At 31.9% G+C, this 23,592-nt stretch overlaps 8 protein-coding genes across 18 annotated transcripts; 4 read left to right on the forward strand and 4 right to left on the reverse strand.

Moving 5' to 3' along the window:
• The first annotated feature begins 7 nt into the window (after nucleotides 1-7).
• Nucleotides 8-1,061, forward strand: LOC125385178 (ribonuclease P/MRP protein subunit POP5-like). The gene is made up of 4 exons (XM_048406180.1): nucleotides 8-235; nucleotides 419-564; nucleotides 666-835; nucleotides 923-1,061. Exons 1-4 carry the CDS (start codon nucleotides 216-218, stop codon nucleotides 1,037-1,039), a joined length of 453 nt encoding a protein of 150 aa, XP_048262137.1. The 5' UTR covers nucleotides 8-215; the 3' UTR covers nucleotides 1,040-1,061.
• Nucleotides 1,062-1,102: 41 nt separating this feature from the next.
• LOC125385167 (regulator of microtubule dynamics protein 1-like) lies at nucleotides 1,103-5,854 on the reverse strand. Of its 3 annotated transcripts, none has more exons than XR_007224190.1 (8): nucleotides 5,705-5,854; nucleotides 5,006-5,362; nucleotides 4,812-4,923; nucleotides 4,498-4,735; nucleotides 4,170-4,427; nucleotides 3,862-4,110; nucleotides 2,846-3,736; nucleotides 1,103-2,750 (listed from the first exon to the last, which is right to left on the reverse strand). XR_007224190.1 is itself a non-coding variant. In XM_048406164.1 (8 exons), exons 6-8 carry the CDS (start codon nucleotides 4,308-4,310, stop codon nucleotides 3,389-3,391), a joined length of 738 nt encoding a protein of 245 aa, XP_048262121.1. In that variant the 5' UTR covers nucleotides 4,311-4,427; nucleotides 4,498-4,735; nucleotides 4,812-4,923; nucleotides 5,006-5,154; nucleotides 5,220-5,362; nucleotides 5,705-5,854; the 3' UTR covers nucleotides 1,103-3,388. The 3 variants fall into 3 exon arrangements, 2 of the variants coding, with proteins under 2 accessions (XP_048262121.1, XP_048262120.1); XM_048406164.1 differs by having other exon boundaries at nucleotides 1,103-3,736; nucleotides 5,006-5,154; nucleotides 5,220-5,362; XM_048406163.1 differs by lacking the exon at nucleotides 5,705-5,854 and adding an exon at nucleotides 5,606-5,700 and having other exon boundaries at nucleotides 1,103-3,736.
• Nucleotides 5,855-5,916: 62 nt separating this feature from the next.
• On the forward strand, nucleotides 5,917-6,962 carry LOC125385176 (ribonuclease P/MRP protein subunit POP5-like). Its single transcript, XM_048406177.1, has 4 exons — nucleotides 5,917-6,136; nucleotides 6,320-6,465; nucleotides 6,567-6,736; nucleotides 6,824-6,962. Exons 1-4 carry the CDS (start codon nucleotides 6,117-6,119, stop codon nucleotides 6,938-6,940), a joined length of 453 nt encoding a protein of 150 aa, XP_048262134.1. The 5' UTR covers nucleotides 5,917-6,116; the 3' UTR covers nucleotides 6,941-6,962.
• Nucleotides 6,963-7,003: 41 nt separating this feature from the next.
• On the reverse strand, nucleotides 7,004-11,756 carry LOC100646062 (regulator of microtubule dynamics protein 1-like). Of its 3 annotated transcripts, none has more exons than XR_007224193.1 (8): nucleotides 11,606-11,756; nucleotides 10,907-11,263; nucleotides 10,713-10,824; nucleotides 10,399-10,636; nucleotides 10,071-10,328; nucleotides 9,763-10,011; nucleotides 8,747-9,637; nucleotides 7,004-8,651 (listed from the first exon to the last, which is right to left on the reverse strand). XR_007224193.1 is itself a non-coding variant. In XM_048406167.1 (8 exons), the coding sequence occupies exons 6-8, from the start codon at nucleotides 10,209-10,211 to the stop codon at nucleotides 9,290-9,292; spliced, it is 738 nt and encodes a 245-aa protein (XP_048262124.1). In that variant the 5' UTR covers nucleotides 10,212-10,328; nucleotides 10,399-10,636; nucleotides 10,713-10,824; nucleotides 10,907-11,055; nucleotides 11,121-11,263; nucleotides 11,606-11,756; the 3' UTR covers nucleotides 7,004-9,289. The 3 variants fall into 3 exon arrangements, 2 of the variants coding, with proteins under 2 accessions (XP_048262124.1, XP_020718949.2); XM_048406167.1 differs by having other exon boundaries at nucleotides 7,004-9,637; nucleotides 10,907-11,055; nucleotides 11,121-11,263; XM_020863290.2 differs by lacking the exon at nucleotides 11,606-11,756 and adding an exon at nucleotides 11,507-11,602 and having other exon boundaries at nucleotides 7,004-9,637.
• A 53-nt stretch (nucleotides 11,757-11,809) lies between these two features.
• Nucleotides 11,810-12,863, forward strand: LOC100646412 (ribonuclease P/MRP protein subunit POP5-like). Its single transcript, XM_003395812.4, has 4 exons — nucleotides 11,810-12,037; nucleotides 12,221-12,366; nucleotides 12,468-12,637; nucleotides 12,725-12,863. The coding sequence occupies exons 1-4, from the start codon at nucleotides 12,018-12,020 to the stop codon at nucleotides 12,839-12,841; spliced, it is 453 nt and encodes a 150-aa protein (XP_003395860.2). The 5' UTR covers nucleotides 11,810-12,017; the 3' UTR covers nucleotides 12,842-12,863.
• A 41-nt stretch (nucleotides 12,864-12,904) lies between these two features.
• Nucleotides 12,905-17,648, reverse strand: LOC125385163 (regulator of microtubule dynamics protein 1-like). Of its 4 annotated transcripts, none has more exons than XR_007224186.1 (8): nucleotides 17,507-17,648; nucleotides 16,808-17,164; nucleotides 16,614-16,725; nucleotides 16,300-16,537; nucleotides 15,972-16,229; nucleotides 15,664-15,912; nucleotides 14,648-15,538; nucleotides 12,905-14,552 (listed from the first exon to the last, which is right to left on the reverse strand). XR_007224186.1 is itself a non-coding variant. In XM_048406154.1 (8 exons), exons 6-8 carry the CDS (start codon nucleotides 16,110-16,112, stop codon nucleotides 15,191-15,193), a joined length of 738 nt encoding a protein of 245 aa, XP_048262111.1. In that variant the 5' UTR covers nucleotides 16,113-16,229; nucleotides 16,300-16,537; nucleotides 16,614-16,725; nucleotides 16,808-16,956; nucleotides 17,022-17,164; nucleotides 17,507-17,648; the 3' UTR covers nucleotides 12,905-15,190. The 4 variants fall into 4 exon arrangements, 3 of the variants coding, with proteins under 3 accessions (XP_048262111.1, XP_048262110.1, XP_048262109.1); XM_048406154.1 differs by having other exon boundaries at nucleotides 12,905-15,538; nucleotides 16,808-16,956; nucleotides 17,022-17,164; XM_048406153.1 differs by lacking the exon at nucleotides 17,507-17,648 and adding an exon at nucleotides 17,408-17,502 and having other exon boundaries at nucleotides 12,905-15,538.
• A 151-nt stretch (nucleotides 17,649-17,799) lies between these two features.
• On the forward strand, nucleotides 17,800-18,764 carry LOC125385173 (ribonuclease P/MRP protein subunit POP5-like). The gene is made up of 4 exons (XM_048406174.1): nucleotides 17,800-17,938; nucleotides 18,122-18,267; nucleotides 18,369-18,538; nucleotides 18,626-18,764. Exons 1-4 carry the CDS (start codon nucleotides 17,919-17,921, stop codon nucleotides 18,740-18,742), a joined length of 453 nt encoding a protein of 150 aa, XP_048262131.1. The 5' UTR covers nucleotides 17,800-17,918; the 3' UTR covers nucleotides 18,743-18,764.
• Nucleotides 18,765-18,805: 41 nt separating this feature from the next.
• Nucleotides 18,806-23,551, reverse strand: LOC125385160 (regulator of microtubule dynamics protein 1-like). 4 transcript variants are annotated; one of them, XR_007224183.1, is made up of 8 exons: nucleotides 23,410-23,551; nucleotides 22,711-23,067; nucleotides 22,517-22,628; nucleotides 22,203-22,440; nucleotides 21,875-22,132; nucleotides 21,567-21,815; nucleotides 20,549-21,439; nucleotides 18,806-20,453 (listed from the first exon to the last, which is right to left on the reverse strand). XR_007224183.1 is itself a non-coding variant. In XM_048406145.1 (8 exons), the coding sequence occupies exons 6-8, from the start codon at nucleotides 22,013-22,015 to the stop codon at nucleotides 21,092-21,094; spliced, it is 738 nt and encodes a 245-aa protein (XP_048262102.1). In that variant the 5' UTR covers nucleotides 22,016-22,132; nucleotides 22,203-22,440; nucleotides 22,517-22,628; nucleotides 22,711-22,859; nucleotides 22,925-23,067; nucleotides 23,410-23,551; the 3' UTR covers nucleotides 18,806-21,091. The 4 variants fall into 4 exon arrangements, 3 of the variants coding, with proteins under 3 accessions (XP_048262102.1, XP_048262101.1, XP_048262100.1); XM_048406145.1 differs by having other exon boundaries at nucleotides 18,806-21,439; nucleotides 22,711-22,859; nucleotides 22,925-23,067; XM_048406144.1 differs by lacking the exon at nucleotides 23,410-23,551 and adding an exon at nucleotides 23,311-23,406 and having other exon boundaries at nucleotides 18,806-21,439.
• Between the last annotated feature and the right edge of the window lie 41 nt (nucleotides 23,552-23,592).

The raw sequence follows: 23,592 nt of genomic DNA on the forward strand, positions 1-23,592 counted from the left end.
AGCATTACCTTATCTATCGAATAATCAAGTGCAGTGCACGTGGATGCAGCGCCGTTTCGTATGTTATAATTTTGTGAAAACGTGCAATGTATCAGTATTTTGTTGTTAAATGGCGTAAATTTATTAATTGTTCATATTCTTACTATGGAATCTCTTGCTAAGTGTTGTTTTCTGGAGCAATTGATGCTTTAGTGTATTGCATATAACCTAAAACCATGGTTCGCTTTAAAAACAGGTAATAAAATATTCTACATTTGTTTATTTATTTTGATAATTCAGTAATAGAATTTCTATGTTTTTTTATTATAAACTATTATTATGTCTATTTATTTATTATATATTTTTATTAAATACTTTATTACAATCTATGTTTTCACGAATGTGCAATTTGTGTAATTAATTCTACATATATTCGTAGATACATAATATTTGAAATAACTGTTGGTGATAAATCTAACAAGCCTTTACAATTAAAAACTATGATTTTGCATAATGCTATTCAACAAAAAGTACAACAGTTGTATGGTGATTTTGGAGTTGCAACGATAAAAGCTGGTTTTAGCGGTAATATAAAATCTTTGCATTGAAATTGGTATAAGTTGAAAGCGGAAGATTGAATTTGGAATATATATGTGATATACGATTTTATAAAATTTTCTTTCTAGCAAAGTATTGCAATATACATACAAAAATTGCATTAGTGAAAACCAGACATGGCCCCCACAAATTTTTACTAAAGGCTATCCCAATCATAAATGACATAGCAGGACGTTTAGTATCAGTAAAAATACTTTACGTGGGTGCAACATTGAAACATTGTTTCCTCTTTATCAAAGTAAGTAAAATTGTTAAATCATACAGAATCAGAATTAAAAAATACGTGCTCCAAAATTGAGTCGACGAATTGAAACTTGTTTTTTAGAGATATCAACAACAAAAGCTGGAAAAAGTATGGGGTACTCTTAAAACCGAAACAGAAAGGAAAAATATGGAGAACGCTTTAATGACGCTAACTCCAGCCATGAAAGACTGTACATGAAATAAACTTTCGTAAAGTAAAAGTATTTGTATTTGTAAATAGGTGTACAAATTGAACATGGAATAATTTCTTGAATATCTTTAATTCTCGTGCATACATAATATATACTAGCGCGGTTAAATAGTATAATTAGTTTCCTATTATAATCGATTTCAAGCGAAGCAAGATAAAATGCGAAAGGTGAATGGCCAATTGTCGAACGTTTAATAAGGGATAGCTTTGAGAAATTCGAAGAGCTTGAGTTACCCGTTTTGAAACGATATAAAAGAAACCGAACGAATCGATTTCATAATATTAATTATACGCGAATAATTAAGATACACGCTGAAAATTGAAATAATACACGTTGAAAATAATAATACGGTTGAAATAAAAAGCAATAAAAATATCTTAAGCGATAGAAAAGGATAAAGATCTAGTTTATTTTATATTAAAATTCATTGTTAAAAGATTTAAATAATTAACGAATCCGAGAGCATCGGAAATTAAAATTCAATTTTCGATACTCGCATTGATCAATTACTGCCGTTATTTTCTACAACTTAATTCTATAAGCACAACTTGTATTAATGTACGTTCCTAATAAATAACGAATAATATCGTCTTTATATCTACCGACAATGAATCGTTCTTTCAAGCAAATGGAAAACGGGAACTATTAACGCTTTTGAATTATGCAGCTACCCCTTGTCCTCTCCCTGAACTTGCCTAGGAGTTTACGACTCATTGACTCATCGTTACCCTCCGCCAAATACCAATAACAAGAAGCTGTCCCTTGATCATAAAATATATTCGAAGCCAAACGATATTTACGATATAATCTTCGGAATAGCTCAACCGACAACTATTACCGAACAAATAATTCTCTGCTGTACTTACTATATACTTAATACGACGACTGTGTAATTAATGCATAAGAAATAATAAAGCGATGGTAGATGTATCTATCGTTCAATGTTTCAGTATATAATTCTGTATAAAGTATATCATTCGTTCGAATATATTTAAGCGATATACGTACTTCGAATAACTCATAATTATAATATTGGCGAACTCCTACGAATGTAAACATAGAACATAAACTACCGCCCGAGACGATTGTTGCTCTAATAGCCCAGTGGTGATAACCATGTAACCCATATAGAGGTGACACATAAATTATTATTTATTAAAGAGCGTAAATTTAAAAAAAAAGCAATGTATTCGCTTCCTACTCGACGACTAATAATAAATTACAATCGCATTTTGCTCCAACTCTATCGTGATCGTTTATCCTCGGAAGCATTCTCGGACTTTGGTAATTGAGGATTAAGAAAGAAATTTCGACTACCTGAATACGCGCGCACCAATCCGTCTATCCCTTAAACAAATTAACAGCTGTTTAGGTTTTACCTGCCTGCTAACTAGGGGGTCTCATAAAATTCTTAATCTACAAACAAGTATGGTGGTGGTAACAGACTCTGTCGACTGTATAAGCTCGGCAACTAGCTCGGAAATTCATTCCCAATTCGAACATCGAACAGAACGTTTGAAAGTTCTGAGAGAGCTTTAATTTTGCAATTTTTAAAATTCTACATTTCTGGAAGTACTTCGAGTTCGAAAGTTCTTCACGTTCGAGAATCCTTCCCATTTGGAAACATCCTTATACATCTTCGTCACACTTGGAGCAGTAAGTATTTTATTTCCTTCAAATCGTTTCTTCCACCGATTTCTTAAACAATTTGTGAATTTTATTTTTCCAGATTGTGCCTTATAACAAAACGATGGAGCAGTGCCGACTTGGATATAACCATTTGCATGTCGTACCATCACCTCCGGAAGACCAACTACCACCGGATTACGTTGTAGTAAACTATAGTTGCCCGTGTGGTGAATTCCGTACACAATTTGCCCTGCATCTTCTCCTTTTATGCCATTTGATGGGAACACAAGGAATGAACATGGGCGGTCCTGAAGCACGTCAATATCTCCGGATGCTCTCCAATTTGCAACAAAAAGCACTTGACGCCATTCGCAACGAGATGAATGAAGTTGAAGACTCTCCTGACCGATAAATTAATTCGACTTAGAAATTAATTATTTAACTTACTTTCTTACATATTATTAAAGATTGTATAAAATATTTAATATGAAACATTTTATAAAATATACATGTTTATAGTAGTTTGAAATCTTCAAATAGTGATTAATATCTTAGATGTTATGTATAAAAAGCTCATCGCACATATGTACTATTGCACTTTATAGTAAATAAATTTTATACTTCTACTGAAAAGATTGACTCTAAATTTACTTTATCCCTTCAATTCCAATTTATCATATAATAGATTATAATTTCTGTCGAGTTTGTTAAAATTTCTTTAACAACTTTTGTGCTTCCTGTTTAGCATCTCGATCATCTTCGTTCTTTGCAGGATATTCAAGGGCCATTTTTAAATATTTCATAGCTAGCTCTTTTAGATTTAATTTTAAGTAGGTTTTGCCCAACATTAATAAATTTTGACTGTAGAAATTGGGATCAATTTCCTCTGCGGTTTCAAAGTATTTTAGAGCTTCTTCGAATGATGAAGATGGTGGTTCTCCGAATATTACAGATGCAATTTTTCTTTGATACCATGTTAAATCGGCAACTTGATAGCACCAAGTACCAAGCATGTACATAAGTGTCGGTTCTTTTGGATTTAGTTCCATTGCTCTCTGCGATATTAAACATATTCGATCAATTGCTTGACATTGTGTCAGGGAACGAAATATTTAGAAGTATAATATATATATATATTATATACTACATATATATATTAATATATTATCATGAAATATACCAGCATATGTTTCTTAATATTATATGACTCTTTTATTTGTGCTTTTACTCCTTCATAAAGAGTCTTAGAATTAAGAAGAATCGATGCCCATTTGTGTGCAGCCCAATTATCCTCTTTTATTTCAAGTGCCTTGAGTATTAAATCATAAGCTTCGAAAATTAATTTCTTTCCATCTACTTCGCTCACAATTTTAGACAATTTATACATTGCTCTACACAAACGCCATATAATTTCAATATCACCGCTATCCTAGAAAAATGTTCAGTTTTGTTATCTACATTTATAAGTGATATACATAATGTAATTACTTTATAATTTATTAGAAGGTCATGTATTTCCTGGTATTGTTCTTGCTCGTATAATGCATCGGCTTTTGCTATTAGAACTTCTTTTGTAGTTATGATTGTTTCATTATCACCCTTCTTTTTTGTAAGACCCCAAATACCCATAGCAGTGAACGACGATATGGTACATAATTTTGTTGTTAACGTGTACTGATTGCTGCTCTAATAACGAAAACTAATTGAATAATTTTTGCGCTATAGTTCCACAAAGAGCATAGAGATCTGAAATCGGATTAGAAAGTTGTAAATAGAATATTCGTGTGTTTGTACTGGCATACAATAATATTGCTACCTTGATTCAGAATCTGTAGCTTTCCAGGTTAAGAAATCAGGCAGATCAAATAGCAGTGCTGCGCGGTTCCAAGATGAAGGTAGATTATTTTTGAGCCACAACATTTTGGGTGTTTGCATCTCTAACGATACTTTCCCACCTACATACTGAAGCATCTCGTGATTCTGTTCATTTATAAAATCAGCTTCTTTCTGTGCTCTATGGTCCATCCATAATATAACATTCTGTTTATCTTCACCTGTAATAAAAATTCCATTGGTAAACAAACATTTCGTGCAATTGAAAGAAGAATTGCAATTCATTTGTTAATTTACCTGTTGGACTAACTGTGACTGGTGATCCTGTTTTGTCAATTGCTACCAATGAACAAGTAGCAGCAAAGCCAATACCCCGTACATATTCTGCAGAGATATCAGCTACAACTGACTACAAACAATAATAAATAAATTATGTATAGATATTTGAATTTATTATAAACAATATAGATTAATTCAGCTGAAGTTAGTACCTTTACTACATGGCAAACTGCACTCCAAATATTATCAGATGATTGTTCATAAAAATTAGGAGCGGGGTGGAAAATTTCAAGTGGGCATGTCGTCATTTTCAGTATCTTTCCTGTGGAAGACACTAGAGCAGCTCGAGCACTTCCTGTTCCTACATCAACACCCACATAGTAATCCATGTCTATATTCCTTGGAACCAGCACCTAAATTTTGTACCTTTCACTAAGAGAATCCAACTGAATGCTCTACTTCAGCTAGAATCATTATGAGTTGCAAATAAGAGTACATAACCATTATCAGTGAAGCTTTAGCGTAATCACAGGCATATTTTTTAATCTCACATGACCCTGAAATAACTCCTGCAATAATAAGAAATAGTGAAGCAGTAGCAATATAAATAATAACTTATTACTATATGCTTCTCTCTTCTAGTTTATTCTAGATTAAATGCGAAGAACGAAAAGCGATTTATCAAAAAAGTTATTTTTCATTAAATAAGCAATATAGAATTAAATTGCAAAAATATAGGGCAAAATGTATATACTGTATTGAAAAGTTAGATCTAAAAAAATAATATTGTAAACGGTATACAATAATATTACGTAAATACGATGACATAGTACGCGGAAACTCGTATATGGAAACATGTGTGCATAAAAAATTCTACGTGTATTATCTTGTTTAATTGTACTACTTCGTACCATAGTCTATATTTTTCAAACATTTCATGTAGAGTTCCATTAAAGTCTCCGATAATTAATTAAAGGAGAAAATGTTATTCATTCAAAAGATAACAATGAATTCGAAATAAAGAACGAAAGATTACATTATTAGAAAAAATTATTAGAAATATGGCACACATTGAACGCACGTGTGCAACTGTGTTTGACAGTGACCTAGCATTACCTTATCTATCGAATAATCAAGTGCAGTGCACGTGGATGCAGCGCCGTTTCGTATGTTATAATTTTGTGAAAACGTGCAATGTATCAGTATTTTGTTGTTAAATGGCGTAAATTTATTAATTGTTCATATTCTTACTATGGAATCTCTTGCTAAGTGTTGTTTTCTAGAGCAATTGATGCTTTAGTGTATTGCATATAACCTAAAACCATGGTTCGCTTTAAAAACAGGTAATAAAATATTCTACATTTGTTTATTTATTTTGATAATTCAGTAATAGAATTTCTATGTTTTTTTATTATAAACTATTATTATGTCTATTTATTTATTATATATTTTTATTAAATACTTTATTACAATCTATGTTTTCACGAATGTGCAATTTGTGTAATTAATTCTACATATATTCGTAGATACATAATATTTGAAATAACTGTTGGTGATAAATCTAACAAGCCTTTACAATTAAAAACTATGATTTTGCATAATGCTATTCAACAAAAAGTACAACAGTTGTATGGTGATTTTGGAGTTGCAGCGATAAAAGCTGGTTTTAGCGGTAATATAAAATCTTTGCATTGAAATTGGTATAAGTTGAAAGCGGAAGATTGAATTTGGAATATATATGTGATATACGATTTTATAAAATTTTCTTTCTAGCAAAGTATTGCAATATACATACAAAAATTGCATTAGTGAAAACCAGACATGGCCCCCACAAATTTTTACTAAAGGCTATCCCAATCATAAATGACATAGCAGGACGTTTAGTATCAGTAAAAATACTTTACGTGGGTGCAACATTGAAACATTGTTTCCTCTTTATCAAAGTAAGTAAAATTGTTAAATCATACAGAATCAGAATTAAAAAATACGTGCTCCAAAATTGAGTCGACGAATTGAAACTTGTTTTTTAGAGATATCAACAACAAAAGCTGGAAAAAGTATGGGGTACTCTTAAAACCGAAACAGAAAGGAAAAATATGGAGAACGCTTTAATGACGCTAACTCCAGCCATGAAAGACTGTACATGAAATAAACTTTCGTAAAGTAAAAGTATTTGTATTTGTAAATAGGTGTACAAATTGAACATGGAATAATTTCTTGAATATCTTTAATTCTCGTGCATACATAATATATACTAGCGCGGTTAAATAGTATAATTAGTTTCCTATTATAATCGATTTCAAGCGAAGCAAGATAAAATGCGAAAGGTGAATGGCCAATTGTCGAACGTTTAATAAGGGATAGCTTTGAGAAATTCGAAGAGCTTGAGTTACCCGTTTTGAAACGATATAAAAGAAACCGAACGAATCGATTTCATAATATTAATTATACGCGAATAATTAAGATACACGCTGAAAATTGAAATAATACACGTTGAAAATAATAATACGGTTGAAATAAAAAGCAATAAAAATATCTTAAGCGATAGAAAAGGATAAAGATCTAGTTTATTTTATATTAAAATTCATTGTTAAAAGATTTAAATAATTAACGAATCCGAGAGCATCGGAAATTAAAATTCAATTTTCGATACTCGCATTGATCAATTACTGCCGTTATTTTCTACAACTTAATTCTATAAGCACAACTTGTATTAATGTACGTTCCTAATAAATAACGAATAATATCGTCTTTATATCTACCGACAATGAATCGTTCTTTCAAGCAAATGGAAAACGGGAACTATTAACGCTTTTGAATTATGCAGCTACCCCTTGTCCTCTCCCTGAACTTGCCTAGGAGTTTACGACTCATTGACTCATCGTTACCCTCCGCCAAATACCAATAACAAGAAGCTGTCCCTTGATCATAAAATATATTCGAAGCCAAACGATATTTACGATATAATCTTCGGAATAGCTCAACCGACAACTATTACCGAACAAATAATTCTCTGCTGTACTTACTATATACTTAATACGACGACTGTGTAATTAATGCATAAGAAATAATAAAGCGATGGTAGATGTATCTATCGTTCAATGTTTCAGTATATAATTCTGTATAAAGTATATCATTCGTTCGAATATATTTAAGCGATATACGTACTTCGAATAACTCATAATTATAATATTGGCGAACTCCTACGAATGTAAACATAGAACATAAACTACCGCCCGAGACGATTGTTGCTCTAATAGCCCAGTGGTGATAACCATGTAACCCATATAGAGGTGACACATAAATTATTATTTATTAAAGAGCGTAAATTTAAAAAAAAAGCAATGTATTCGCTTCCTACTCGACGACTAATAATAAATTACAATCGCATTTTGCTCCAACTCTATCGTGATCGTTTATCCTCGGAAGCATTCTCGGACTTTGGTAATTGAGGATTAAGAAAGAAATTTCGACTACCTGAATACGCGCGCACCAATCCGTCTATCCCTTAAACAAATTAACAGCTGTTTAGGTTTTACCTGCCTGCTAACTAGGGGGTCTCATAAAATTCTTAATCTACAAACAAGTATGGTGGTGGTAACAGACTCTGTCGACTGTATAAGCTCGGCAACTAGCTCGGAAATTCATTCCCAATTCGAACATCGAACAGAACGTTTGAAAGTTCTGAGAGAGCTTTAATTTTGCAATTTTTAAAATTCTACATTTCTGGAAGTACTTCGAGTTCGAAAGTTCTTCACGTTCGAGAATCCTTCCCATTTGGAAACATCCTTATACATCTTCGTCACACTTGGAGCAGTAAGTATTTTATTTCCTTCAAATCGTTTCTTCCACCGATTTCTTAAACAATTTGTGAATTTTATTTTTCCAGATTGTGCCTTATAACAAAACGATGGAGCAGTGCCGACTTGGATATAACCATTTGCATGTCGTACCATCACCTCCGGAAGACCAACTACCACCGGATTACGTTGTAGTAAACTATAGTTGCCCGTGTGGTGAATTCCGTACACAATTTGCCCTGCATCTTCTCCTTTTATGCCATTTGATGGGAACACAAGGAATGAACATGGGCGGTCCTGAAGCACGTCAATATCTCCGGATGCTCTCCAATTTGCAACAAAAAGCACTTGACGCCATTCGCAACGAGATGAATGAAGTTGAAGACTCTCCTGACCGATAAATTAATTCGACTTAGAAATTAATTATTTAACTTACTTTCTTACATATTATTAAAGATTGTATAAAATATTTAATATGAAACATTTTATAAAATATACATGTTTATAGTAGTTTGAAATCTTCAAATAGTGATTAATATCTTAGATGTTATGTATAAAAAGCTCATCGCACATATGTACTATTGCACTTTATAGTAAATAAATTTTATACTTCTACTGAAAAGATTGACTCTAAATTTACTTTATCCCTTCAATTCCAATTTATCATATAATAGATTATAATTTCTGTCGAGTTTGTTAAAATTTCTTTAACAACTTTTGTGCTTCCTGTTTAGCATCTCGATCATCTTCGTTCTTTGCAGGATATTCAAGGGCCATTTTTAAATATTTCATAGCTAGCTCTTTTAGATTTAATTTTAAGTAGGTTTTGCCCAACATTAATAAATTTTGACTGTAGAAATTGGGATCAATTTCCTCTGCGGTTTCAAAGTATTTTAGAGCTTCTTCGAATGATGAAGATGGTGGTTCTCCGAATATTACAGATGCAATTTTTCTTTGATACCATGTTAAATCGGCAACTTGATAGCACCAAGTACCAAGCATGTACATAAGTGTCGGTTCTTTTGGATTTAGTTCCATTGCTCTCTGCGATATTAAACATATTCGATCAATTGCTTGACATTGTGTCAGGGAACGAAATATTTAGAAGTATAATATATATATATATTATATACTACATATATATATTAATATATTATCATGAAATATACCAGCATATGTTTCTTAATATTATATGACTCTTTTATTTGTGCTTTTACTCCTTCATAAAGAGTCTTAGAATTAAGAAGAATCGATGCCCATTTGTGTGCAGCCCAATTATCCTCTTTTATTTCAAGTGCCTTGAGTATTAAATCATAAGCTTCGAAAATTAATTTCTTTCCATCTACTTCGCTCACAATTTTAGACAATTTATACATTGCTCTACACAAACGCCATATAATTTCAATATCACCGCTATCCTAGAAAAATGTTCAGTTTTGTTATCTACATTTATAAGTGATATACATAATGTAATTACTTTATAATTTATTAGAAGGTCATGTATTTCCTGGTATTGTTCTTGCTCGTATAATGCATCGGCTTTTGCTATTAGAACTTCTTTTGTAGTTATGATTGTTTCATTATCACCCTTCTTTTTTGTAAGACCCCAAATACCCATAGCAGTGAACGACGATATGGTACATAATTTTGTTGTTAACGTGTACTGATTGCTGCTCTAATAACGAAAACTAATTGAATAATTTTTGCGCTATAGTTCCACAAAGAGCATAGAGATCTGAAATCGGATTAGAAAGTTGTAAATAGAATATTCGTGTGTTTGTACTGGCATACAATAATATTGCTACCTTGATTCAGAATCTGTAGCTTTCCAGGTTAAGAAATCAGGCAGATCAAATAGTAGTGCTGCGCGGTTCCAAGATGAAGGTAGATTATTTTTGAGCCACAACATTTTGGGTGTTTGCATCTCTAACGATACTTTCCCACCTACATACTGAAGCATCTCGTGATTCTGTTCATTTATAAAATCAGCTTCTTTCTGTGCTCTATGGTCCATCCATAATATAACATTCTGTTTATCTTCACCTGTAATAAAAATTCCATTGGTAAACAAACATTTCGTGCAATTGAAAGAAGAATTGCAATTCATTTGTTAATTTACCTGTTGGACTAACTGTGACTGGTGATCCTGTTTTGTCAATTGCTACCAATGAACAAGTAGCAGCAAAGCCAATACCCCGTACATATTCTGCAGAGATATCAGCTACAACTGACTACAAACAATAATAAATAAATTATGTATAGATATTTGAATTTATTATAAACAATATAGATTAATTCAGCTGAAGTTAGTACCTTTACTACATGGCAAACTGCACTCCAAATATTATCAGATGATTGTTCATAAAAATTAGGAGCGGGGTGGAAAATTTCAAGTGGGCATGTCGTCATTTTCAGTATCTTTCCTGTGGAAGACACTAGAGCAGCTCGAGCACTTCCTGTTCCTACATCAACACCCACATAGTAATCCATGTCTATATTCCTTGGAACCAGCACCTAAATTTTGTACCTTTCACTAAGAGAATCCAACTGAATGCTCTACTTCAGCTAGAATCATTATGAGTTGCAAATAAGAGTACATAACCATTATCAGTGAAGCTTTAGCGTAATCACAGGCATATTTTTTAATCTCACATGACCCTGAAATAACTCCTGCAATAATAAGAAATAGTGAAGCAGTAGCAATATAAATAATAACTTATTACTATATGCTTCTCTCTTCTAGTTTATTCTAGATTAAATGCGAAGAACGAAAAGCGATTTATCAAAAAAGTTATTTTTCATTAAATAAGCAATATAGAATTAAATTGCAAAAATATAGGGCAAAATGTATATACTGTATTGAAAAGTTAGATCTAAAAAAATAATATTGTAAACGGTATACAATAATATTACGTAAATACGATGACATAGTACGCGGAAACTCGTATATGGAAACATGTGTGCATAAAAAATTCTACGTGTATTATCTTGTTTAATTGTACTACTTCGTACCATAGTCTATATTTTTCAAACATTTCATGTAGAGTTCCATTAAAGTCTCCGATAATTAATTAAAGGAGAAAATGTTATTCATTCAAAAGATAACAATGAATTCGAAATAAAGAACGAAAGATTACATTATTAGAAAAAATTATTAGAAATATGGCACACATTGAACGCACGTGTGCAACTGTGTTTGACAGTGACCTAGCATTACCTTATCTATCGAATAATCAAGTGCAGTGCACGTGGATGCAGCGCCGTTTCGTATGTTATAATTTTGTGAAAACGTGCAATGTATCAGTATTTTGTTGTTAAATGGCGTAAATTTATTAATTGTTCATATTCTTACTATGGAATCTCTTGCTAAGTGTTGTTTTCTGGAGCAATTGATGCTTTAGTGTATTGCATATAACCTAAAACCATGGTTCGCTTTAAAAACAGGTAATAAAATATTCTACATTTGTTTATTTATTTTGATAATTCAGTAATAGAATTTCTATGTTTTTTTATTATAAACTATTATTATGTCTATTTATTTATTATATATTTTTATTAAATACTTTATTACAATCTATGTTTTCACGAATGTGCAATTTGTGTAATTAATTCTACATATATTCGTAGATACATAATATTTGAAATAACTGTTGGTGATAAATCTAACAAGCCTTTACAATTAAAAACTATGATTTTGCATAATGCTATTCAACAAAAAGTACAACAGTTGTATGGTGATTTTGGAGTTGCAACGATAAAAGCTGGTTTTAGCGGTAATATAAAATCTTTGCATTGAAATTGGTATAAGTTGAAAGCGGAAGATTGAATTTGGAATATATATGTGATATACGATTTTATAAAATTTTCTTTCTAGCAAAGTATTGCAATATACATACAAAAATTGCATTAGTGAAAACCAGACATGGCCCCCACAAATTTTTACTAAAGGCTATCCCAATCATAAATGACATAGCAGGACGTTTAGTATCAGTAAAAATACTTTACGTGGGTGCAACATTGAAACATTGTTTCCTCTTTATCAAAGTAAGTAAAATTGTTAAATCATACAGAATCAGAATTAAAAAATACGTGCTCCAAAATTGAGTCGACGAATTGAAACTTGTTTTTTAGAGATATCAACAACAAAAGCTGGAAAAAGTATGGGGTACTCTTAAAACCGAAACAGAAAGGAAAAATATGGAGAACGCTTTAATGACGCTAACTCCAGCCATGAAAGACTGTACATGAAATAAACTTTCGTAAAGTAAAAGTATTTGTATTTGTAAATAGGTGTACAAATTGAACATGGAATAATTTCTTGAATATCTTTAATTCTCGTGCATACATAATATATACTAGCGCGGTTAAATAGTATAATTAGTTTCCTATTATAATCGATTTCAAGCGAAGCAAGATAAAATGCGAAAGGTGAATGGCCAATTGTCGAACGTTTAATAAGGGATAGCTTTGAGAAATTCGAAGAGCTTGAGTTACCCGTTTTGAAACGATATAAAAGAAACCGAACGAATCGATTTCATAATATTAATTATACGCGAATAATTAAGATACACGCTGAAAATTGAAATAATACACGTTGAAAATAATAATACGGTTGAAATAAAAAGCAATAAAAATATCTTAAGCGATAGAAAAGGATAAAGATCTAGTTTATTTTATATTAAAATTCATTGTTAAAAGATTTAAATAATTAACGAATCCGAGAGCATCGGAAATTAAAATTCAATTTTCGATACTCGCATTGATCAATTACTGCCGTTATTTTCTACAACTTAATTCTATAAGCACAACTTGTATTAATGTACGTTCCTAATAAATAACGAATAATATCGTCTTTATATCTACCGACAATGAATCGTTCTTTCAAGCAAATGGAAAACGGGAACTATTAACGCTTTTGAATTATGCAGCTACCCCTTGTCCTCTCCCTGAACTTGCCTAGGAGTTTACGACTCATTGACTCATCGTTACCCTCCGCCAAATACCAATAACAAGAAGCTGTCCCTTGATCATAAAATATATTCGAAGCCAAACGATATTTACGATATAATCTTCGGAATAGCTCAACCGACAACTATTACCGAACAAATAATTCTCTGCTGTACTTACTATATATTTAATACGACGACTGTGTAATTAATGCATAAGAAATAATAAAGCGATGGTAGATGTATCTATCGTTCAATGTTTCAGTATATAATTCTGTATAAAGTATATCATTCGTTCGAATATATTTAAGCGATATACGTACTTCGAATAACTCATAATTATAATATTGGCGAACTCCTACGAATGTAAACATAGAACATAAACTACCGCCCGAGACGATTGTTGCTCTAATAGCCCAGTGGTGATAACCATGTAACCCATATAGAGGTGACACATAAATTATTATTTATTAAAGAGCGTAAATTTAAAAAAAAAGCAATGTATTCGCTTCCTACTCGACGACTAATAATAAATTACAATCGCATTTTGCTCCAACTCTATCGTGATCGTTTATCCTCGGAAGCATTCTCGGACTTTGGTAATTGAGGATTAAGAAAGAAATTTCGACTACCTGAATACGCGCGCACCAATCCGTCTATCCCTTAAACAAATTAACAGCTGTTTAGGTTTTACCTGCCTGCTAACTAGGGGGTCTCATAAAATTCTTAATCTACAAACAAGTATGGTGGTGGTAACAGACTCTGTCGACTGTATAAGCTCGGCAACTAGCTCGGAAATTCATTCCCAATTCGAACATCGAACAGAACGTTTGAAAGTTCTGAGAGAGCTTTAATTTTGCAATTTTTAAAATTCTACATTTCTGGAAGTACTTCGAGTTCGAAAGTTCTTCACGTTCGAGAATCCTTCCCATTTGGAAACATCCTTATACATCTTCGTCACACTTGGAGCAGTAAGTATTTTATTTCCTTCAAATCGTTTCTTCCACCGATTTCTTAAACAATTTGTGAATTTTATTTTTCCAGATTGTGCCTTATAACAAAACGATGGAGCAGTGCCGACTTGGATATAACCATTTGCATGTCGTACCATCACCTCCGGAAGACCAACTACCACCGGATTACGTTGTAGTAAACTATAGTTGCCCGTGTGGTGAATTCCGTACACAATTTGCCCTGCATCTTCTCCTTTTATGCCATTTGATGGGAACACAAGGAATGAACATGGGCGGTCCTGAAGCACGTCAATATCTCCGGATGCTCTCCAATTTGCAACAAAAAGCACTTGACGCCATTCGCAACGAGATGAATGAAGTTGAAGACTCTCCTGACCGATAAATTAATTCGACTTAGAAATTAATTATTTAACTTACTTTCTTACATATTATTAAAGATTGTATAAAATATTTAATATGAAACATTTTATAAAATATACATGTTTATAGTAGTTTGAAATCTTCAAATAGTGATTAATATCTTAGATGTTATGTATAAAAAGCTCATCGCACATATGTACTATTGCACTTTATAGTAAATAAATTTTATACTTCTACTGAAAAGATTGACTCTAAATTTACTTTATCCCTTCAATTCCAATTTATCATATAATAGATTATAATTTCTGTCGAGTTTGTTAAAATTTCTTTAACAACTTTTGTGCTTCCTGTTTAGCATCTCGATCATCTTCGTTCTTTGCAGGATATTCAAGGGCCATTTTTAAATATTTCATAGCTAGCTCTTTTAGATTTAATTTTAAGTAGGTTTTGCCCAACATTAATAAATTTTGACTGTAGAAATTGGGATCAATTTCCTCTGCGGTTTCAAAGTATTTTAGAGCTTCTTCGAATGATGAAGATGGTGGTTCTCCGAATATTACAGATGCAATTTTTCTTTGATACCATGTTAAATCGGCAACTTGATAGCACCAAGTACCAAGCATGTACATAAGTGTCGGTTCTTTTGGATTTAGTTCCATTGCTCTCTGCGATATTAAACATATTCGATCAATTGCTTGACATTGTGTCAGGGAACGAAATATTTAGAAGTATAATATATATATATATTATATACTACATATATATATTAATATATTATCATGAAATATACCAGCATATGTTTCTTAATATTATATGACTCTTTTATTTGTGCTTTTACTCCTTCATAAAGAGTCTTAGAATTAAGAAGAATCGATGCCCATTTGTGTGCAGCCCAATTATCCTCTTTTATTTCAAGTGCCTTGAGTATTAAATCATAAGCTTCGAAAATTAATTTCTTTCCATCTACTTCGCTCACAATTTTAGACAATTTATACATTGCTCTACACAAACGCCATATAATTTCAATATCACCGCTATCCTAGAAAAATGTTCAGTTTTGTTATCTACATTTATAAGTGATATACATAATGTAATTACTTTATAATTTATTAGAAGGTCATGTATTTCCTGGTATTGTTCTTGCTCGTATAATGCATCGGCTTTTGCTATTAGAACTTCTTTTGTAGTTATGATTGTTTCATTATCACCCTTCTTTTTTGTAAGACCCCAAATACCCATAGCAGTGAACGACGATATGGTACATAATTTTGTTGTTAACGTGTACTGATTGCTGCTCTAATAACGAAAACTAATTGAATAATTTTTGCGCTATAGTTCCACAAAGAGCATAGAGATCTGAAATCGGATTAGAAAGTTGTAAATAGAATATTCGTGTGTTTGTACTGGCATACAATAATATTGCTACCTTGATTCAGAATCTGTAGCTTTCCAGGTTAAGAAATCAGGCAGATCAAATAGCAGTGCTGCGCGGTTCCAAGATGAAGGTAGATTATTTTTGAGCCACAACATTTTGGGTGTTTGCATCTCTAACGATACTTTCCCACCTACATACTGAAGCATCTCGTGATTCTGTTCATTTATAAAATCAGCTTCTTTCTGTGCTCTATGGTCCATCCATAATATAACATTCTGTTTATCTTCACCTGTAATAAAAATTCCATTGGTAAACAAACATTTCGTGCAATTGAAAGAAGAATTGCAATTCATTTGTTAATTTACCTGTTGGACTAACTGTGACTGGTGATCCTGTTTTGTCAATTGCTACCAATGAACAAGTAGCAGCAAAGCCAATACCCCGTACATATTCTGCAGAGATATCAGCTACAACTGACTACAAACAATAATAAATAAATTATGTATAGATATTTGAATTTATTATAAACAATATAGATTAATTCAGCTGAAGTTAGTACCTTTACTACATGGCAAACTGCACTCCAAATATTATCAGATGATTGTTCATAAAAATTAGGAGCGGGGTGGAAAATTTCAAGTGGGCATGTCGTCATTTTCAGTATCTTTCCTGTGGAAGACACTAGAGCAGCTCGAGCACTTCCTGTTCCTACATCAACACCCACATAGTAATCCATGTCTATATTCCTTGGAACCAGCACCTAAATTTTGTACCTTTCACTAAGAGAATCCAACTGAATGCTCTACTTCAGCTAGAATCATTATGAGTTGCAAATAAGAGTACATAACCATTATCAGTGAAGCTTTAGCGTAATCACAGGCATATTTTTTAATCTCACATGACCCTGAAATAACTCCTGCAATAATAAGAAATAGTGAAGCAGTAGCAATATAAATAATAACTTATTACTATATGCTTCTCTCTTCTAGTTTATTCTAGATTAAATGCGAAGAACGAAAAGCGATTTATCAAAAAAGTTATTTTTCATTAAATAAGCAATATAGAATTAAATTGCAAAAATATAGGGCAAAATGTATATACTGTATTGAAAAGTTAGATCTAAAAAAATAATATTGTAAACGGTATACAATAATATTACGTAAATACGATGACATAGTACGCGGAAACTCGTATATGGAAACATGTGTGCATAAAAAATTCTACGTGTATTATCTTGTTTAATTGTACTACTTCGTACCATAGTCTATATTTTTCAAACATTTCATGTAGAGTTCCATTAAAGTCTCCGATAATTAATTAAAGGAGAAAATGTTATTCATTCAAAAGATAACAATGAATTCGAAATAAAGAACGAAAGATTACATTATTAGAAAAAATTATTAGAAATATGGCACACATTGAACGCACGTGTGCAACTGTGTTTGACAGTGACCTAGCATTACCTTATCTATCGAATAATCAAGTGCAGTGCACGTGGATGCAGCGCCGTTTCGTATGTTATAATTTTGTGAAAACGTGCAATGTATCAGTATTTTGTTGTTAAATGGCGTAAATTTATTAATTGTTCATATTCTTACTATGGAATCTCTTGCTAAGTGTTGTTTTCTGGAGCAATTGATGCTTTAGTGTATTGCATATAACCTAAAACCATGGTTCGCTTTAAAAACAGGTAATAAAATATTCTACATTTGTTTATTTATTTTGATAATTCAGTAATAGAATTTCTATGTTTTTTTATTATAAACTATTATTATGTCTATTTATTTATTATATATTTTTATTAAATACTTTATTACAATCTATGTTTTCACGAATGTGCAATTTGTGTAATTAATTCTACATATATTCGTAGATACATAATATTTGAAATAACTGTTGGTGATAAATCTAACAAGCCTTTACAATTAAAAACTATGATTTTGCATAATGCTATTCAACAAAAAGTACAACAGTTGTATGGTGATTTTGGAGTTGCAGCGATAAAAGCTGGTTTTAGCGGTAATATAAAATCTTTGCATTGAAATTGGTATAAGTTGAAAGCGGAAGATTGAATTTGGAATATATATGTGATATACGATTTTATAAAATTTTCTTTCTAGCAAAGTATTGCAATATACATACAAAAATTGCATTAGTGAAAACCAGACATGGCCCCCACAAATTTTTACTAAAGGCTATCCCAATCATAAATGACATAGCAGGACGTTTAGTATCAGTAAAAATACTTTACGTGGGTGCAACATTGAAACATTGTTTCCTCTTTATCAAAGTAAGTAAAATTGTTAAATCATACAGAATCAGAATTAAAAAATACGTGCTCCAAAATTGAGTCGACGAATTGAAACTTGTTTTTTAGAGATATCAACAACAAAAGCTGGAAAAAGTATGGGGTACTCTTAAAACCGAAACAGAAAGGAAAAATATGGAGAACGCTTTAATGACGCTAACTCCAGCCATGAAAGACTGTACATGAAATAAACTTTCGTAAAGTAAAAGTATTTGTATTTGTAAATAGGTGTACAAATTGAACATGGAATAATTTCTTGAATATCTTTAATTCTCGTGCATACATAATATATACTAGCGCGGTTAAATAGTATAATTAGTTTCCTATTATAATCGATTTCAAGCGAAGCAAGATAAAATGCGAAAGGTGAATGGCCAATTGTCGAACGTTTAATAAGGGATAGCTTTGAGAAATTCGAAGAGCTTGAGTTACCCGTTTTGAAACGATATAAAAGAAACCGAACGAATCGATTTCATAATATTAATTATACGCGAATAATTAAGATACACGCTGAAAATTGAAATAATACACGTTGAAAATAATAATACGGTTGAAATAAAAAGCAATAAAAATATCTTAAGCGATAGAAAAGGATAAAGATCTAGTTTATTTTATATTAAAATTCATTGTTAAAAGATTTAAATAATTAACGAATCCGAGAGCATCGGAAATTAAAATTCAATTTTCGATACTCGCATTGATCAATTACTGCCGTTATTTTCTACAACTTAATTCTATAAGCACAACTTGTATTAATGTACGTTCCTAATAAATAACGAATAATATCGTCTTTATATCTACCGACAATGAATCGTTCTTTCAAGCAAATGGAAAACGGGAACTATTAACGCTTTTGAATTATGCAGCTACCCCTTGTCCTCTCCCTGAACTTGCCTAGGAGTTTACGACTCATTGACTCATCGTTACCCTCCGCCAAATACCAATAACAAGAAGCTGTCCCTTGATCATAAAATATATTCGAAGCCAAACGATATTTACGATATAATCTTCGGAATAGCTCAACCGACAACTATTACCGAACAAATAATTCTCTGCTGTACTTACTATATACTTAATACGACGACTGTGTAATTAATGCATAAGAAATAATAAAGCGATGGTAGATGTATCTATCGTTCAATGTTTCAGTATATAATTCTGTATAAAGTATATCATTCGTTCGAATATATTTAAGCGATATACGTACTTCGAATAACTCATAATTATAATATTGGCGAACTCCTACGAATGTAAACATAGAACATAAACTACCGCCCGAGACGATTGTTGCTCTAATAGCCCAGTGGTGATAACCATGTAACCCATATAGAGGTGACACATAAATTATTATTTATTAAAGAGCGTAAATTTAAAAAAAAAGCAATGTATTCGCTTCCTACTCGACGACTAATAATAAATTACAATCGCATTTTGCTCCAACTCTATCGTGATCGTTTATCCTCGGAAGCATTCTCGGACTTTGGTAATTGAGGATTGAGAAAGAAATTTCGACTACCTGAATACGCGCGCACCAATCCGTCTATCCCTTAAACAAATTAACAGCTGTTTAGGTTTTACCTGCCTGCTAACTAGGGGGTCTCATAAAATTCTTAATCTACAAACAAGTATGGTGGTGGTAACAGACTCTGTCGACTGTATAAGCTCGGCAACTAGCTCGGAAATTCATTCCCAATTCGAACATCGAACAGAACGTTTGAAAGTTCTGAGAGAGCTTTAATTTTGCAATTTTTAAAATTCTACATTTCTGGAAGTACTTCGAGTTCGAAAGTTCTTCACGTTCGAGAATCCTTCGCATTTGGAAACATCCTTATACATCTTCGTCACACTTGGAGCAGTAAGTATTTTATTTCCTTCAAATCGTTTCTTCCACCGATTTCTTAAACAATTTGTGAATTTTATTTTTCCAGATTGTGCCTTATAACAAAACGATGGAGCAGTGCCGACTTGGATATAACCATTTGCATGTCATACCATCACCTCCGGAAGACCAACTACCACCGGATTACGTTGTAGTAAAATATAGTTGCCCGTGTGGTGAATTCCGTACACAATTTGCCCTGCATCTTCTCCTTTTATGCCATTTGATGGGAACACAAGGAATGAACATGGGCGGTCCTGAAGCACGTCAATATCTCCGGATGCTCTCCAATTTGCAACAAAAAGCACTTGACGCCATTCGCAACGAGATGAATGAAGTTGAAGACTCTCCTGACCGATAAATTAATTCGACTTAGAAATTAATTATTTAACTTACTTTCTTACATATTATTAAAGATTGTATAAAATATTTAATATGAAACATTTTATAAAATATACATGTTTATAGTAGTTTGAAATCTTCAAATAGTGATTAATATCTTAGATGTTATGTATAAAAAGCTCATCGCACATATGTACTATTGCACTTTATAGTAAATAAATTTTATACTTCTACTGAAAAGATTGACTCTAAATTTACTTTATCCCTTCAATTCCAATTTATCATATAATAGATTATAATTTCTGTCGAGTTTGTTAAAATTTCTTTAACAACTTTTGTGCTTCCTGTTTAGCATCTCGATCATCTTCGTTCTTTGCAGGATATTCAAGGGCCATTTTTAAATATTTCATAGCTAGCTCTTTTAGATTTAATTTTAAGTAGGTTTTGCCCAACATTAATAAATTTTGACTGTAGAAATTGGGATCAATTTCCTCTGCGGTTTCAAAGTATTTTAGAGCTTCTTCGAATGATGAAGATGGTGGTTCTCCGAATATTACAGATGCAATTTTTCTTTGATACCATGTTAAATCGGCAACTTGATAGCACCAAGTACCAAGCATGTACATAAGTGTCGGTTCTTTTGGATTTAGTTCCATTGCTCTCTGCGATATTAAACATATTCGATCAATTGCTTGACATTGTGTCAGGGAACGAAATATTTAGAAGTATAATATATATATATATATTATATAGTACATATATATATTAATATATTATCATGAAATATACCAGCATATGTTTCTTAATATTATATGACTCTTTTATTTGTGCTTTTACTCCTTCATAAAGAGTCTTAGAATTAAGAAGAATCGATGCCCATTTGTGTGCAGCCCAATTATCCTCTTTTATTTCAAGTGCCTTGAGTATTAAATCATAAGCTTCGAAAATTAATTTCTTTCCATCTACTTCGCTCACAATTTTAGACAATTTATACATTGCTCTACACAAACGCCATATAATTTCAATATCACCGCTATCCTAGAAAAATGTTCAGTTTTGTTATCTACATTTATAAGTGATATACATAATGTAATTACTTTATAATTTATTAGAAGGTCATGTATTTCCTGGTATTGTTCTTGCTCGTATAATGCATCGGCTTTTGCTATTAGAACTTCTTTTGTAGTTATGATTGTTTCATTATCACCCTTCTTTTTTGTAAGACCCCAAATACCCATAGCAGTGAACGACGATATGGTACATAATTTTGTTGTTAACGTGTACTGATTGCTGCTCTAATAACGAAAACTAATTGAATAATTTTTGCGCTATAGTTCCACAAAGAGCATAGAGATCTGAAATCGGATTAGAAAGTTGTAAATAGAATATTCGTGTGTTTGTACTGGCATACAATAATATTGCTACCTTGATTCAGAATCTGTAGCTTTCCAGGTTAAGAAATCAGGCAGATCAAATAGCAGTGCTGCGCGGTTCCAAGATGAAGGTAGATTATTTTTGAGCCACAACATTTTGGGTGTTTGCATCTCTAACGATACTTTCCCACCTACATACTGAAGCATCTCGTGATTCTGTTCATTTATAAAATCAGCTTCTTTCTGTGCTCTATGGTCCATCCATAATATAACATTCTGTTTATCTTCACCTGTAATAAAAATTCCATTGGTAAACAAACATTTCGTGCAATTGAAAGAAGAATTGCAATTCATTTGTTAATTTACCTGTTGGACTAACTGTGACTGGTGATCCTGTTTTGTCAATTGCTACCAATGAACAAGTAGCAGCAAAGCCAATACCCCGTACATATTCTGCAGAGATATCAGCTACAACTGACTACAAACAATAATAAATAAATTATGTATAGATATTTGAATTTATTATAAACAATATAGATTAATTCAGCTGAAGTTAGTACCTTTACTACATGGCAAACTGCACTCCAAATATTATCAGATGATTGTTCATAAAAATTAGGAGCGGGGTGGAAAATTTCAAGTGGGCATGTCGTCATTTTCAGTATCTTTCCTGTGGAAGACACTAGAGCAGCTCGAGCACTTCCTGTTCCTACATCAACACCCACATAGTAATCCATGTCTATATTCCTTGGAACCAGCACCTAAATTTTGTACCTTTCACTAAGAGAATCCAACTGAATGCTCTACTTCAGCTAGAATCATTATGAGTTGCAAATAAGAGTACATAACCATTATCAGTGAAGCTTTAGCGTAATCACAGGCATATTTTTTAATCTCACATGACCCTGAAATAACTCCTGCAATAATAAGAAATAGTGAAGCAGTAGCAATATAAATAATAACTTATTACTATATGCTTCTCTCTTCTAGTTTATTCTAGATTAAATGCGAAGAACGAAAAGCGATTTATCAAAAAAGTTATTTTTCATTAAATAAGCAATATAGAATTAAATTGCAAAAATATAGGGCAAAATGTATATACTGTATTGAAAAGTTAGATCTAAAAAAATAATATTGTAAACGGTATACAATAATATTACGTAAATACGATGACATAGTACGCGGAAACTCGTATATGGAAACATGTGTGCATAAAAAATTCTACGTGTATTATCTTGTTTAATTGTACTACTTCGTACCATAGTCTATATTTTTCAAACATTTCATGTAGAGTTCCATTAAAGTCTCCGATAATTAATTAAAGGAGAAAATGTTATTCATTCAAAAGATAACAATGAATTCGAAATAAAGAACGAAAGATTACATTATTAGAAAAAATTATTAGAAATATGGCACACATTGAACGCACGTGTGCAACTGTG

Source organism: Bombus terrestris, chromosome 5, assembly GCF_910591885.1.
Source record: "Bombus terrestris chromosome 5, iyBomTerr1.2, whole genome shotgun sequence".
Lineage (NCBI taxonomy): Eukaryota > Metazoa > Arthropoda > Insecta > Hymenoptera > Apidae > Bombus > Bombus terrestris.

What these genes read in the sequence shown, in the direction of transcription:
- LOC125385178 (XM_048406180.1), top strand. Translation starts at nt 216, where the DNA reads ATGGTTCGCTTTAAAAACAG. An exon ending in ATGGTTCGCTTTAAAAACAG is followed by an intron (nt 236 to 418) that starts GTAATAAAATAT and finishes ATATATTCGTAG; the next exon opens with ATACATAATATTTGAAATAA. An exon ending in ATTGTTTCCTCTTTATCAAA is followed by an intron (nt 836 to 922) that starts GTAAGTAAAATT and finishes CTTGTTTTTTAG; the next exon opens with AGATATCAACAACAAAAGCT.
- LOC125385167 (XM_048406164.1), bottom strand. Translation starts at nt 4,310, where the DNA reads ATGGGTATTTGGGGTCTTACAAAAAAGAAGGGTGATAATGAAACAATC. An exon ending in ACCTTCTAATAAATTATAAA is followed by an intron (nt 4,111 to 4,169) that starts GTAATTACATTA and finishes ACATTTTTCTAG; the next exon opens with GATAGCGGTGATATTGAAAT. An exon ending in ATATTAAGAAACATATGCTG is followed by an intron (nt 3,737 to 3,861) that starts GTATATTTCATG and finishes TTAATATCGCAG; the next exon opens with AGAGCAATGGAACTAAATCC.
- LOC125385176 (XM_048406177.1), top strand. Translation starts at nt 6,117, where the DNA reads ATGGTTCGCTTTAAAAACAG. An exon ending in GATAAAAGCTGGTTTTAGCG is followed by an intron (nt 6,466 to 6,566) that starts GTAATATAAAAT and finishes TTTTCTTTCTAG; the next exon opens with CAAAGTATTGCAATATACAT. An exon ending in ATTGTTTCCTCTTTATCAAA is followed by an intron (nt 6,737 to 6,823) that starts GTAAGTAAAATT and finishes CTTGTTTTTTAG; the next exon opens with AGATATCAACAACAAAAGCT.
- LOC100646062 (XM_048406167.1), bottom strand. Translation starts at nt 10,211, where the DNA reads ATGGGTATTTGGGGTCTTACAAAAAAGAAGGGTGATAATGAAACAATC. An exon ending in ACCTTCTAATAAATTATAAA is followed by an intron (nt 10,012 to 10,070) that starts GTAATTACATTA and finishes ACATTTTTCTAG; the next exon opens with GATAGCGGTGATATTGAAAT. An exon ending in ATATTAAGAAACATATGCTG is followed by an intron (nt 9,638 to 9,762) that starts GTATATTTCATG and finishes TTAATATCGCAG; the next exon opens with AGAGCAATGGAACTAAATCC.
- LOC100646412 (XM_003395812.4), top strand. Translation starts at nt 12,018, where the DNA reads ATGGTTCGCTTTAAAAACAG. An exon ending in ATGGTTCGCTTTAAAAACAG is followed by an intron (nt 12,038 to 12,220) that starts GTAATAAAATAT and finishes ATATATTCGTAG; the next exon opens with ATACATAATATTTGAAATAA. An exon ending in GATAAAAGCTGGTTTTAGCG is followed by an intron (nt 12,367 to 12,467) that starts GTAATATAAAAT and finishes TTTTCTTTCTAG; the next exon opens with CAAAGTATTGCAATATACAT.
- LOC125385163 (XM_048406154.1), bottom strand. Translation starts at nt 16,112, where the DNA reads ATGGGTATTTGGGGTCTTACAAAAAAGAAGGGTGATAATGAAACAATC. An exon ending in ACCTTCTAATAAATTATAAA is followed by an intron (nt 15,913 to 15,971) that starts GTAATTACATTA and finishes ACATTTTTCTAG; the next exon opens with GATAGCGGTGATATTGAAAT. An exon ending in ATATTAAGAAACATATGCTG is followed by an intron (nt 15,539 to 15,663) that starts GTATATTTCATG and finishes TTAATATCGCAG; the next exon opens with AGAGCAATGGAACTAAATCC.
- LOC125385173 (XM_048406174.1), top strand. Translation starts at nt 17,919, where the DNA reads ATGGTTCGCTTTAAAAACAG. An exon ending in ATGGTTCGCTTTAAAAACAG is followed by an intron (nt 17,939 to 18,121) that starts GTAATAAAATAT and finishes ATATATTCGTAG; the next exon opens with ATACATAATATTTGAAATAA. An exon ending in GATAAAAGCTGGTTTTAGCG is followed by an intron (nt 18,268 to 18,368) that starts GTAATATAAAAT and finishes TTTTCTTTCTAG; the next exon opens with CAAAGTATTGCAATATACAT.
- LOC125385160 (XM_048406145.1), bottom strand. Translation starts at nt 22,015, where the DNA reads ATGGGTATTTGGGGTCTTACAAAAAAGAAGGGTGATAATGAAACAATC. An exon ending in ACCTTCTAATAAATTATAAA is followed by an intron (nt 21,816 to 21,874) that starts GTAATTACATTA and finishes ACATTTTTCTAG; the next exon opens with GATAGCGGTGATATTGAAAT. An exon ending in ATATTAAGAAACATATGCTG is followed by an intron (nt 21,440 to 21,566) that starts GTATATTTCATG and finishes TTAATATCGCAG; the next exon opens with AGAGCAATGGAACTAAATCC.